At 59.4% G+C, this 13450-nt stretch overlaps 1 protein-coding gene across 5 annotated transcripts in view; it reads right to left on the minus strand.

Annotated features, from left to right (window-relative positions):
* Positions 1-593: 593 nt before the first annotated feature.
* Positions 594-13450, minus strand: part of PDE9A (phosphodiesterase 9A) — a 94171-nt gene continuing 81314 nt past the window's right edge. For 2 of the 5 annotated variants that reach the window (XM_040621878.1, XM_040621877.1), the window contains exons 10-16: positions 12276-12432; positions 9352-9465; positions 6694-6798; positions 5860-5988; positions 4625-4720; positions 3037-3145; positions 596-2254 (exon numbers count right to left, since the gene is read on the minus strand). In XM_040621878.1, the coding sequence (XP_040477812.1) occupies positions 3053-3145; positions 4625-4720; positions 5860-5988; positions 6694-6798; positions 9352-9465; positions 12276-12432 (694 nt within the window). In that variant the 3' untranslated portion in view covers positions 596-2254; positions 3037-3052. The other 3 variants (XM_040621874.1, XM_040621875.1, XM_040621876.1) reach the window with 3 other exon arrangements.

Raw genomic sequence — 13450 nt, forward strand, 5'->3', positions numbered from 1 at the left:
CATGCATCACTCCTTCAGTTGCTAGAAATTTGGGGGGAGAAAAACAATGGAGAACAGCATGTTCTTGTCCCCTTGTGTGAACACAGGTTGACGGAGGCGTGGCTGGCTGGTGGCAAGGTGCAGGAGTCTCGCGGCAACAGTGCTGCCTGTGCGACCGTGGCAGCAGCGGGCTCCATCAAGTTCTGGAAAGCGCGGGGCATTGTGTGTGTCTCTCGATGGGCAGCACAGCTCTGGACATTTCATCCTTCACGCTGACTTGACACTTGGCCACGTCTTACCCTCCAGCCCCCAGTGCCGACGCCATCACTGACTTAGCTCCCACATGTGGAGCGTCCTGGGGCAGGGCTGTTCCAGGCTGTGGGTGAGCAGGCTGAACCGGGCGGACAGGCCCCTGTCCACAGCCTCGGGCTTGTCCCTGGGACAGAGGCTGGCTGCGGTAAAGGGAGGGGCTGTGCCCATGTGGAAGGTGACTCAGGCTGGGGCCGCGTCATCCCCATGGGCTCCGCTGATGGGGTGCAAAGACCCCAGTACATAAACATTCTGGAGGCAGAAGGTTGGAGGAAGCGTTTTGCGGGGAGCTGGTGCTCTCGTGCCAGTTTGTAAGGTCTCCACTGGTGGAAACCAGGCTGCCACCAAGGGTACGGACTGTCACAGAGCTGCTCTCCTTACAGACTCCTCTGAGATGCTGATTTCCCTGTCCCAGGACTTGGTATAACCTCAGCCCGGTAATGCAGACAAAGCGCGTTAGGGTGTGTGTGTGTGTGTGCGCGCGCGCGTGTACACAGGTGTACATGGGATTGTTTATGTGCGTGACGTGTATACACACGCATATGTGCACGGTTGTGTGGTTAATGTGTGTGCGTGCACAAGCACTGAATTCAGTCATCGCCGTGTGACGTTTCACGGGGGCAGAGCGTGGCGAGGTGGGCATTCAGTACAACTGAGTGGGTGGGAGGTACTGGTCAGAGAGCTCTAGCGGGTCTCAACCTTGTGAGCCGGATGGCGAGTGGGGAGGCGTAGGCTGACGTGCATCCCTTCCGGACGCCTGCCGAGTTCGGTGTTCTGTCGCCGAAGCTGCCACGCGTACTGGCTCTAACAGGGTTAAAAGGAAAAACAGGACCACGAAGAGAGGCAGAGCCCAAGGACCCCGTTCATACTGAACTGGATTCGAGAAGTGATGGAAAATGTCGCAGCAGAAAATGAATTATTCAGGGATGGAAAGTAGCGTTCTGGAATCCACCGAGAGGGAATGAATGTGCGGAGGACACTAATCAACACCAGATGAAATGCCCACAGCGCTCAGATTATGTGGCAGCCTTCACAGGCTTTTTCAGAGCAGAGCCTCTTCGGTCTGGAGAGGGGGCAGAGGAGGCGTGCGCAGCCCTGGGAAGCATCGAGGGGTCTGGACGCGCGTGGGGCACGGGGGGAGGGCCCAGGTGCGCGCTGCCCGTTGTCGAGGGGTCTGGACGTACGCGGGGCGCTGGGGGAGGGCCTGGGTGTGCGCTGCCCCTCAGAGCTTGACTGCCCACCAGCCGGGGTCGGGTTTCCCTTTACGGGCTACAGGGCGACCCAGAATGTCCCCAATTCTTGCCCCCGAAACAAAGGCAGGAAGAAAGGACAGCCCTTCTCCCCCAAGACAGACCCCTCAGATGTGTTGAGTACAGTCTGCTGTTTGAGGTGTTTGGTGCCCACCTCCCTGTAAACGGGCGCCAGCCTGGTTGTGTGTTTGGCCCCCTGTCCGTCTGAGCCGCCTCCAGCCCCATGCCTCCCCGCGCAGAGCCACCAATGTCCCCTCGCTGCTCACACACAGGACACGCTCCGGGCACCGCCTGAGATTTAATTCTGAATTTACACGGGACGGAGCATCACATCACACTGGAAAACTGTTGTAAGATACATCTGCGGGAAAAGCACAGTTCCTCGTCTCCCCTGGAGAGCTGGGGGGCTCCGGGGACTCTCGGAAGCAGCCCCAGGATACACAGCACTACCGAAGAATAAGTACAGTACCCCTTTTCTGTATAAGAATATATTATTTAAAAGACAGTTTAAAAATAAAAATTCTGTACAGCATCATGAATTCCTTTTTTTTTTTTTTTTTTGTATCCGTGAACAAAACAGTTCTTAGAAAACGCAGTCTTGTGGAGTCAGGCGCTCAGAGTCCACTCTTCCCTGCACGGACGGCTCCCGCGAGGCTCAGCCAGCCCGGTCCTGCACCGTGGCCCGCGCCGGTCCTGCCTCCTTCAGGCTTGGGCTGCTTGGAAAAGGAAGAAGCTTCTGTTGGGACTGAAAATGTGCAGGCGCTACCCGACGTCGCAGGACGATGTGCAGACGATGCTTAAAACCGCACACCCTGTTGAACACATTTCCGCCAAATACAACAATTTTGATCCCTCCTCTGAACCATTAGAAAAAGTAGGATGTGACTGAAAAACAAAATGCCAATGTTTCCAGGCACGTGTGGTGTTCCGGCATTCTGCCCGTTTAACGGACAGAACAACAATAGTAACGGTATTATTCCCACGAGTAGAGAGATGAGGCTCTGAGGCTCAGAGAGGTTGAGACCCTGGTGCGGGTCACCCAGCTTGTCCTTAGCTAAGCTGGGCCTGTCGGGTGCCCGCGCTGGTCACTGCTCCTCCGCACGAAACCAGACCCCGCGTCCCAGCCCTGCGTAACTGGGGATCTCTCCAGTCACCCTTCAGACCGAAGGGGCCAGTGTGCCTTTGACGCAGCCACGCGAGCAGCTACCGTCGGGTGCCCGGGAAACGCTCAAGCCATGTGAGCGATACCGCGTTTCTGGGGGGCTTTCACAGTGTGCTTTTCCTTGGAAGTGGCCCGTATGCCCATGACCGATCCTTTGCTATCAACCAAAGCATGTCCCCCTTCCTTCAGAGCCGAATTCTATGAATTACAGGCAAGGAATCAGAATCTCACTCACTTCAAGCCCATCAGCCGTTCGGATTTTCTGCCTTCCCCTCCTTCTCTCCTCCCCGCCACCCCCATAGGTCGTCACTGCCGCCCCGTGTTCATAGGAATTACCATGTTCATTGAGATGTCAATTCAGGATGGCTTTATCTTTGCTTTTCCTCACGTCTCTGTTTCTCTCTTTCTGCGCATTGGTGTCCCCGGCCGTCAGGCTGTCTGTCTTCTGTAAGCAGGACAGAGCAGGTGACAATCAGGTTCCAGGAGCCCATGAGTGCCTGCTTGTCCACTAAAGAGCTTCCCGTTGAGTGAAATGCTAACATGTGTCACCAAGATGGATGTCTATAGCGCTGTCTGCACGCCCGCCACCTTCCCTGCTACGGGAGGCCTCCCCGTCCTGGCCACAGTCCCGAGCTGGGACTACCAGCTGGCCCTGGAGGCAGAGCCCAGTGGACTGATGGGGGTGAACACGGAGCCCGTGGCCCTTTGTCTTTTGCGGGTCTGTCCTTCTGGGGGTAGGAAAGTATCCTGGGGGTCCGAGTGGCCCCCACCAGGCGTCTGGGCCTGGAAACTTTACAGCGATGGCTCTCGGAGGGGCCCAGGAATGCCAGGGGCCCCGCCAGGGACACCTGCTCAGACATCGCTCTCTGTACCATTTTCTTGTAGGCTTTGGAGTCTCAGGGTCTCTCCTCGACCTTCTGGTAGAGGGATCCGACTAGAGAAACCAGCTGCCGGTCTGGAAAGTCCATCGACCAGCAGGCAGCTCCTGAGCACCGACGACATGCCTGGTGTTGTACACACAGCAGTTTGGGGGGGACGAGAGCAACATAGGGCACCTGGGAGACCACCTGGCGCTCAGCGGGCACGGGGGTTCCTAGTGGCAAGGCCGGGGGGCACTATGACCAGGGAGCCCTGACTGAAGGGAGTGGTGGGGACAGCACGGGGTGGGGTGTGTGGCGCGGCTGAGGCCAGACCAGGATGAGTGTGGGGCAGCACGACATGGCTCTTGCTGCATCAGGGCCCCTGTAGAGAGGGGGTAGCGGCGGCGGGCTGAGGGCAGCTGGACATCAGAGGGGGGGCTCTGCGTGGGTCTCAGGAGGCAGGGGTCCCCGAAGCAGAGATGTGCACGCACCGAGGCCCTGGCGTGGCCAGACCCGCTCACAGGCTGTGCAGAACGCCTGTCCACCGGCTCTGAACATGTGAGCTGGACCTTCACTGGACATAGTACCCGGCCTCACAGCAGCCTAGGGCCAGGCCCAGTCTCCTAGACCCTGAGGGGGCCAGGCCGCCATGTGTGAGCTCCGGGATGTGGGTAGTGGCTTCTGTCCGGCGGGGAGCGTCTTATCTCACCGCCCTGTCACTGAGCAAGGTCAGCCCTGGGGCAGGAGGAGGACAGGGATGCACAAGGGGCTGGGGCGCTGCTCTGAGGGCATCTGAAACTCAGAGAGACCCTGGCACATCTGATTACAGCACAACGATGGGGGACGGTGTGACCCTCCCCCCAAGGGGCACGGAGCATTGGGTGCAGTTTGGTTTCATGGAGAGTATAGATTCCCTGGTTTGCCGGGGTCTGGATTTCGGGGGGATGGAAATGAGCTCCGGTCCAGCGGGCCCTCCTGCCGCGGCACCAGGAGCGTGGACCGGCGCAGGCCTGCGCTGCTAAGCGCCACAAGGAAGACTGCCTTTCCCACGTGGCTCACGTTACCTCTTTCATTGCATCGTCCATTTGCTTCAGTTCCTCGTAACGATCTCTGGATTCCCAGAGGGGCTGCAGCATGATTTCCTCCACCACAGGGAAGAGCTGGGAGAGACAAACGGGTTCACGGTCCATCGTTCTTGGCACCACAGAAAGCGTCTGGGAACCCGGGGGTCAGGGGAACCGCACAGCAAGTGTTCTCGCAGCCTCTGGGCCACCCCTGCCGTGGGGTCCCTGGTGACCCCGGTTCTGAGGCTATCTGGTCAGTGGCTCCTGGAGACTCGCAGGCCCGACACCTGCCCACCCACCTCCTGGTCCCGCTCTGTTTCTGTCCTCTCACTTCACATGGACCTGCCCTCCACCCGCCTGTCCTACACCCGCCTGTCCCCGAATGTCTGTCGTCCAGATGCCAGCCTGACCTCCAGTCTCCCGACAGCCCCGTGGCTGGAGGAACCAGACCGTCCCGTGGCGTGGCCTCAGCCATCCTGCCATCCCCACCCTGTGGAACCCTGTGCACGCAGCTCTCGGCCCCATAATGCCGTCCGTGCGTCCCCAGTCACATCCCGGTCCTGCCGCAGGGGGGAGGGTGGGCCCACATGGCAGTCCTGCGCCCCTGCACCCGCTGGCCATGATAAAGGCCTGGAAGTCCATGCAAGGAATGTACAGGGGGGACGAGTCCCCAGAGAAGTAGCAGTGAATGAGGTTTATGGGAGGATGGGCTGAGGTGGTTCTGGAAGGCTGGTAGGCCGCATGGGGCCGATGAACCAGTGCACTAGGAGGCAAAGGTGTGAAGAAAGGTGAGGACCAGAAGCTGTGGGCCGTCCTGTAAGACAGGAGTGCCAGGGAGGGCGGGGGACTTCGTGCAATGAGGGGGACAGCTCTCCCTGTGTTGGGGGAATGGGGAGCCATGGAAGGCTCAGGAGAGAGGCAGACATGGTTTCCTTGCTAAAATCAGCCTGGGGATGGCCGTGTGCTGGGTAGAGTGGAGCAGGTTAGGAGGTCCTTCTGAATGCAAAGGTGCCCTGGGAGTGGACGGCCTGGGGTGGCTCCAGGGGGCATGGAGACAGGAAGGCTAGGGGGCTGAGATGGGGAGGCGAGAGGGTGAGGACTCTGGGGATGCTGACGGAGGGGCCTCGGGTTCCACCTCACACCGCACACGGGCGTGCGTGTGAACGTGCGTGTGTGTGTGCGCGTGCACATGTGTGTATCAATGTGGCGTCTTCCCAGACGTGACACTCACTCACCTTGGTCACCGTTTCGAACATCGGGATCAGGACAAACTTGATGAACCCAATTTGGGCCGTGGCTTTGGTCACTTTGTCCCGGTCCATGAAAGGGGCCACAGGAAGGCCCTCGGACTTTTCGCGGTCGCTCTGGGAGATGCAGTGGGCCGCATGTTAGAGAGGAATATCTGTGAAATCTGGGGACTCTGTGGGTCTGAGGGCTCGGGGCCCGTTCCTGTGCCTCACCCGGCCAGACCGCTCTGCCGTAGGGGCAGTGGCAGCAACAGGGATGGAGGCGGTGTCTCGGTGGCCACCGGAGCGTTCAGAGGGAGTGCAGGGCCGGCCGTGAGGACAGGGTGCAGGGACAGGTGCGGCCGGTGCAGCGTGTCCCCCGGCTGCTGCACGGCAGAGGCGGCCTCCAGGACCCCCAGCCTCCTGGGGTCCACCTCACTGGCCTGCCGGCATCTTCCCGTGTGGGCTGGCTGGGTTCTCTGTCTGAGGGCCTCCCCAGGGCTGGACGTGCCAGCCGGCCCGCCCCGGGGGCCCCTCCTGCCTCTGCTGCTTATCATTCTGGCCATTCGCCTGCCTTGTCTGCCCTACTAGCTGCTCAGTTACTGGTCACGGGCGGCGGGTTCCAATGTTCGCTCTCCTGGGCTGTTCCTGTCTTTCCTGTGTCACACTGTACCCATTCATCTTGGGTGTGCACCTGCTGTGAGGGCTTTCTGGAGGCTGGAGAGATCGTCTGTGACCCGCTCCACTAGTCCCCCTGGGCACACCCATCGCCTTTCCATCACGGAGCCCGTCAAGGGGCTGAGCCGAGCGGCCGGGGGCCTGGTGGGTGTGGGATTATCTTACCTGCATGAAATATTCTTCTAATAGGCAGTCCACCCAAGGTTCTGCCACTTCCATTGGACGGACCTCGTTAGAGATGTCACAGCATTTTATCAAAATCATCTTCAGCTGGAAGAGAGATCTGGGATCAGGCATGGGGCACAGAGCACGTCCCATGGCTGCTGTCTGGGTCTGGACCTGCCACCCCGGGGGATGGAGGACTGTGCCGCTGGCCAACAGTGACTGAGCTTTGCTGCCTCCATCCACGGCGCCGCGAGCTCGCTCTGGGCAGGTGCGCCAGCAGTCTGCGTCTAGACCCCCAGCCGCCCCCGGGAGAACGGGGCATCACCGCACCCCCACGGGATCAGAATCTGTTTGGGGGGGCTTGAGTAGTAGAAAAGTGTGTTTAACACAGACATGTTTTGTGATACAAACTTAAATCGTAAAGTTTAAAAGGCTCTTCTTGCTTGTTGAGGACACGCAAACGTATAGAAAGAAGTCTCCGTTAGCAGGCAGAGGTGAAAAGGGTAATAAGGAGACCCACTGAGGTAGGTGGTGGTGGGACCCCTGGTAGCAGTGAGCGTATCAGAGGAAGGCCCCCACAGAAACGGGGGGGGGCATCCTCCTGGGCACCGCGTGCCCCTCATCAGGAGGGGCACCTGCACTGCTGCCTGTGACCCCAGGGGTGTCCTCCGGGCCAAGCTCCCGTACCGTCTGCCCCTCCTGCCAGGAGTCAGAAAAATCACGTGGCGTTGAAGGCGGTGTGGGCTTCTGCCCTGTGCTCCCAGGCCTGTGTCTCCCCCATGAGCCTGCGCTTTCTGCCTGGGCCCCTGCACTTCCTGCTTAAGCCACCACCCTGCAGGAGCCTGGCCTCCCCCTGCTGCCCACCGCCTTCCTGGTCCAGCTCTGGCCCCTCCTTCCAGCCTTCCTGGCTCCCGAGAGCCAGAGGGTGTTCCCTAGCACGGTCCCCTGCTGCCACACACGACTGTCCCCAGGGGTCACCGACGTCCTGGGACAAAGCACAGGCCACCGCTCGGGGTCTGAAGGTGACCCAGCAGGAAGTCCCCCTGGGCACAGCAGTGTGGGCTGTGGGCCCTGAGTGGGCCCGGGCTGTCTGCACCCGGTCTTCCAGGAGGCAGGCGGGGACCCTGACTCGGCAAAGCACCTCTCCACTCAGCTCAGCATCTGGCATGGCCCGGCTGAACCTCAGGGTGACCCGGCTGCCCTTTTCCCTGTCCCTGGTCACCACCCTTCCTTATCAGTGCCTGGGAGTCGATCCAGGCCTTCCTTGTCTCCTCTGGGAGTCGGCTCCAGAACACAGGCCATTATAGGGCCTTGCCCAACAGGCCTCTGAGGGAAGCTGGCCTGACACCTGGGCACTGCCGTGCTGGGGGGAGCTGTGCCAGGATCTCTGGCCCCGGCCACATGTGGCACGGTATCCAGGCCTCCTATTGGGGGCCTCGGCTGAGGCCCTAGAATCCATTTTGACCCAGAACCTTTCCACTCTTGGGCCCTTCCCTCTACCTCCTCCAGCCCCTGTGTCCCTCAAGAAGTGGGTGCTTTGGGGGATCCTCGGCCAAGGCACGATCCCCTGGTCTGTGCTGCAGGCCATGGACCCTCACTCTGTGTGGGGACGGATGGCGCCTGTGGACCCGGCGCCCCTTTCTCCCCCTTGCTCCAACAGTTGGGTGTCTCATTGTCCTGACCACTCGACCCCTTGCAGCAAGACCTCTGGCCTCCTGCCCCTGAGGGCCTTTCCTTACGTGTTAGAGGGAACATGAGACTCTGAAGGGGCACAGCCTACTTGTCCTTCCTCCTTGCCCCGCTGTGGAGGGCAGGCGGCACCTCCCACACCCCGCTGGTTTTTCAGGAGCAGGGACGTCCCTCCAGCGTGACCGCATCTCCCCGTGTTTGGCCCCATGAAGGGATGCCTCGGAGGCCCTGGCTCGCGGGGACATTTTCTCCTGCTGTTCACTTATGGAAAACTCGAGGTCCTTGTCTGCACACTTTGTGTGTTAGCTGTAATTCAGTTTCAGGGACGGGATGCTCAGAAGGTCAGCCAGATCTCAGAGGGCTGTCCTTGTTCCTCAGCTTCTAGGCATGGAAAGGGACCATCAGTGTTAAAAGAGAGAATGCCGGAAAGCAGGCCTCACATGCAGACCAGGCTCAGCGTCACCCCTTCTCTGAAGACTGGGAAGGACATTTCCCTGTGTTTTTTTCTTAAGAGGGCAGGCACGGTGCAGACCCAGGTGGGCTCTCCTCACTGGAGAGGTCTGCTCCCATTCTCTGGATGCCCGGCCCCTGCTCATGGAGGGGGGAGCCGGGAAGGGGCCCTGCAGGGCCCTGACTTTCCCGCCCAGAAGCTGGTATGCAGAGTATTTTCTGGGGCCGTGCCTTCGTGGGAGGACCAACTTTGTTCCCAGGAAACCAGAGCAAGATGGATTGATTGCCTTCACTCACTCACCACCTTCGTCGGAATGAGATGCAGGAATTGGGAAAGCTGTCTCTAACCGGGACATGGGCCCGCTGGGGGCTTTCCGGGTAGGCGCTGTGACTCGGCGCCCACTTTAATCATGCCTCGCTCCAGGGCCAGGCAAGGGTTTGGGTTTCTTGGTTTCCGGTCTGGGCTAGAGGGTGGGACTCATGCACCAGCCCCCGAACAAGCTAAAACAAGCTACTTACAAGGGTCATGTGCTCCTCATTGCTGTAGTCAAAATTCTCCATTGTTTCTTTGAAAGAATCCATAATTTCTGCATGTCTTGCCATGTCAGTGGCTAAAATTAATGTGATCATCCCCTGAAAAGTGAAAACAAAATGTTAACCCCGGGTACCGTCCTAGCATCACTCCGCGAGCCCTGGCGCGTGCTGAGCCCTCCTCGCACAGTGTCCACTTGGTCCTCGTGCCAGCTCAATGTGTGTCTCTGAGAATCACTGTCCTCATTTTCAAGATGAAGAAACAGAGCCTTGAGGAGGCTGGGGAGCCTCCCAGGCTGCGGCTGGCGAGTGGAGGCTGGGGATTCAAGCCCACGCATGCGCTGCAAGCGGGCCCCGAATGCCAAGGCCAGGAGGAGGCAGTGACCCCAGGCCCGCCAGGCCCATTCGCTTGGAGGTGGCAGGCTCAGCACCATGCTTCCTCGTGACGGCTGCCTTCAGCCAAGGACTAACGCTTCCCCTCAATCCAGGAATCAGGTATATGGCTGTTCCTTTCACATCACATCGTTGGAGGTCAATAACCGATTTTCCAGGAGACTTTTCCCCTGTTATGGGATCTGTGCCTTTGCTGCTTGGGAGCCATCAAAGTCAGGCTATATTTGACAGCACTGTTCTACTCACACATTTGTAAAGGACGATGCAATGATTTAAAAATTTTTCTTTCTTTTAAGTAGGCTCCACGCTCAGTGTGGAGCCCAGTGCAGGGCTTGAACTCACGACCCTGAGATCAAGACCTGAGCCGAGATCAAGAGTCGGACGCTGAACCGGCTGAGCCACCCGGGTGCCCCGAGGATGCAGAGATTTTTAAAATATAAATATTTTATTACCTCGTTAACCAAATACTGGCTTAGCAGAAGTAACATTTGAAGCTGTGACCATCCGTCACCCCGAAAACATGTGTAAGGACACACGTGTGTGCTGCACAGACCTCTGGGTTTCCCCAGAAAACAGCTACAGCGTCAGGTGTAGAAGTGACGTCAGCCAATAGGGCTCATCTCAGATGTATTTTGGGGCATTCTGAATTCTGTGCTTTCTCTGTGAAGATCTCACTGTGTTACTGGCGAAGGAGCCATCCTGTGAGGAGTTAACCCTAAACATACTTAGTGACAAAATATTACTACAAATTGAGGTAACTAGGGCGTCTGGGCAGCTCAGATCGTGATCTCAGGGTCCTGGGATTGAGCCCCACGTCAGGCTCCACGCTCAGTGCAGAGTCTGCTGCTCCCTCTCCCTCTGCTCCTCTCCCTGTTTGCGGTCTTTCTGTCTCTAAAATAAATAAAATCTTTCAAAAAAAAAAATTGGGACAATTGATTCTATGCTCAGAAAGTCTCATTTTCACGTTAGTCATGTGTTTGAGGCAGGTCAAGCCTCCTGTGCCCCCCTGGTGGGGGGGTCCTGCTCTGACGGCCCCGGGGCGGGCACGGGTGCGGGTCCTGGTGCGTCTCACACAAGGGGCCCGGCTGCTGAGCTTCTCCAAGCCGGTCCCTGCAGGAGCTCCTCACCGGGCCACCGTCGGGGGCTCTCCATGAGAGAGCCCTTTTCCCACTTGAGAGACGGACGCACCTCCACTCATCCCGACAGCATTGGCACCCCGGCTGGGCGGCTCCAGAGCAGGGGAGAGAGGCGGGAGAGCCCACAGATAAAGGGGACACACTTGTGCCAGGAATCGGTGACATGGTGACTGACCTTCGGCACCGCCCTGAGCTCTGAGCTTCCTGGAAGCCTGGCCGATGGGTGACAATGGTTTACGAGGCTGCTGTTCTCTGACAGAGTGAAGCTTATCAGATCTCCAGGAGGGAGAGCGCGGATTCCTGGATTCCCGTGTCTTTATCAGGTGCACCTTGAAGCTGCCCCGAGGCATCGAGCGGGTGATGTTCTCATTGTGGGACGGCAGAGCGCGGCTCCTGCCCATGAACACGGCCCCTGGCTCGCGTGTCCTGAGGTTGCCTTACAGGCACCACTCGCTGGGTGACGGGGACCAGCAGGAAGGCCCCCTCTCACGGTCCGGAGGCCAGAAGTCCCAAGGCTCTGGGGAAACGTCCTTCCTGACTTTTCCTGCTCCTGGAGGCCCCAGGCGCTCCCTGACTTGAGTCCACATCACTCCAGCCTCTGCCTCGGCTTTATGCGGCTTTCTCCTCCATGTTCGTCTCCCCTGCTGTCTCTTTTGAGACACTTGTCATTGGATTTAGGGCCGGCCTGGATAATCTAAGCTAATCTCCGGAGATCTAACTTAACTACCAGCAGACTCTTACCCAAGTAGAGCCACATTTACAGGCTCCGCAGGTCAGGAAGGGAACATATAATTTTTTTTGGCAGAAGGGGGCTACCATTCAACCCATACATTCCTCCAAGAGGTCTTTCTGGTCTCTTCCCTCCCCTGGAAGCATCAGAGGGGGGCGCAACGGGGCTGTGCTCAGCGGGGACCCCCTGTGTGGAAGGGGGCATTACTTCCAGTGAGTCGGAAGTGTCTCAGGACAGGAGGACGCTGTCCCCTCCTCCCCAGCGTCCCTTATCTGAAATGGGCGGTGGGGCTGACTGGGTCGTGGTGGGGGTTCGGGGGAGCAGTCAGGTTTCCGCTAGGTTGGATGCAGCAGGTGGGTCTGTCCGGGGCCTGCTCGGACTCACTGTGGACCTCTGGTGAGTGAGTGACCCAATCTCTGGACCCCTCACTCTCCCAGGCTGTGGGCTGGAGAAAGGACGAGTCTCAAAGGATTTGGTGAAACGTGGGGTGTGAAATGCAGGCTGTGGGGTCGCCTCTCCTTGGGGTGCCACTGGCCTTGGTGGGGGAGGGGTGGGCCCAGGACCGTGTGGGGGCCCCAGCCACTGGAGCGAGGGGCTCTGCCCCATGGTGGTGCTCATCGTCCCCCCACCCTGCAGTCAGAGGGCCTGCACACCTGTCTGATCTGCTTGAACCCGTCTGGCTGCACGTTGGCAAAGATGTTGCACTCGGGCTGGGCGAGAATCTGAAAGGCCACTGCGCAGTGGTGGTTCTCCAGGGGCGAGATGTCATTGTATCGGACGGCCAGCTCCGTGCGGGCGTTGATCTGGTACCTGGCATGGAAGGAGAGAGCACACGGAACCTTGGGCACCTGCGGGGACGCAGCGGTGCCAGCAGATGCCGGGAGGGCATCGTGGCGCCTCCCGCGGTGCCAGGGACGCGCTCCTCTGGGCTCTCCTGACTCTCTGCTGCCCTGTTCACCAGACGCCCTCAAGGCCTTATAATCCTACCAGGCGGACACCACCCACACCTCTCCCCTGCTCCCAGGGACAGTGCCCGAAGGCGATCGGGCCTTCCGTTTTGGTCGCTCGCTGCACCATCAGTATGTGCGAAAGGGCAGACGTTTGAGTGGGCACCGGGGTGTGCTTTCACGTCAGAGCTGTGGCTGCGACCCCTGGGCTGGACTGTGCTCCTCACGTCATCTTGAGTGTGAAAGGATGGAATGCATGCACGTGGTGCTCTTCCTCGGGGGAGCATGGGCGTCCACACTGTGGAGCCTGACGTGGGTGAGTTCTCGGCCACACAAATACATCTGCTGGAACAGGGGCATCACCCGGGACACAAACCAGTGCCACACGGCCGAAACCTGGCAGTTATGTGGGGTGGACCCTGTGCCCTTGTCGCCCAAGAAGTGGGAGTGGATCACTGTTCCCGTGATGCCTGGCCTGTGGTCCTGGCCCCCACGGCCCGGGGTGGACTCCTCCCACCCGCTACCCGTCCCCACTCCCTCTGCCCCTCACTCCTGTTGGAAATGGGCTGGGGAGGGGGATCCGGAGAACCGGGTATTGTGTGCGGACACCACCCCTGCTTCAGGCGGAGAGGAGGTCTGACATCACCAGGGCTCTGCCCGAGTACTTTGCACATGCAGGGTCCGGAGCCGGGACCGCAAAAGAGTGTGGCAGCCCCTTGGGGCCTGGTAACCCCGAAGTGTCCTCCCCGGGAGGCCCGGGGCCCTGGACCAAGTCCCAGAGTGCGAGCTGTGTCCTACGGAGGTGAGCTGCGGGCTGGTGAGGCCTTCGCCGACAGCTCCAACTTGGAACTGGTGTGCGTGTTAAGCTGAAAAGGTCACTC

Source organism: Ursus maritimus, unplaced genomic scaffold (assembly GCF_017311325.1).
Source record: "Ursus maritimus isolate PB19 unplaced genomic scaffold, ASM1731132v1 scaffold_4, whole genome shotgun sequence".
NCBI classification, from domain to species: Eukaryota; Metazoa; Chordata; class Mammalia; order Carnivora; family Ursidae; genus Ursus; species Ursus maritimus.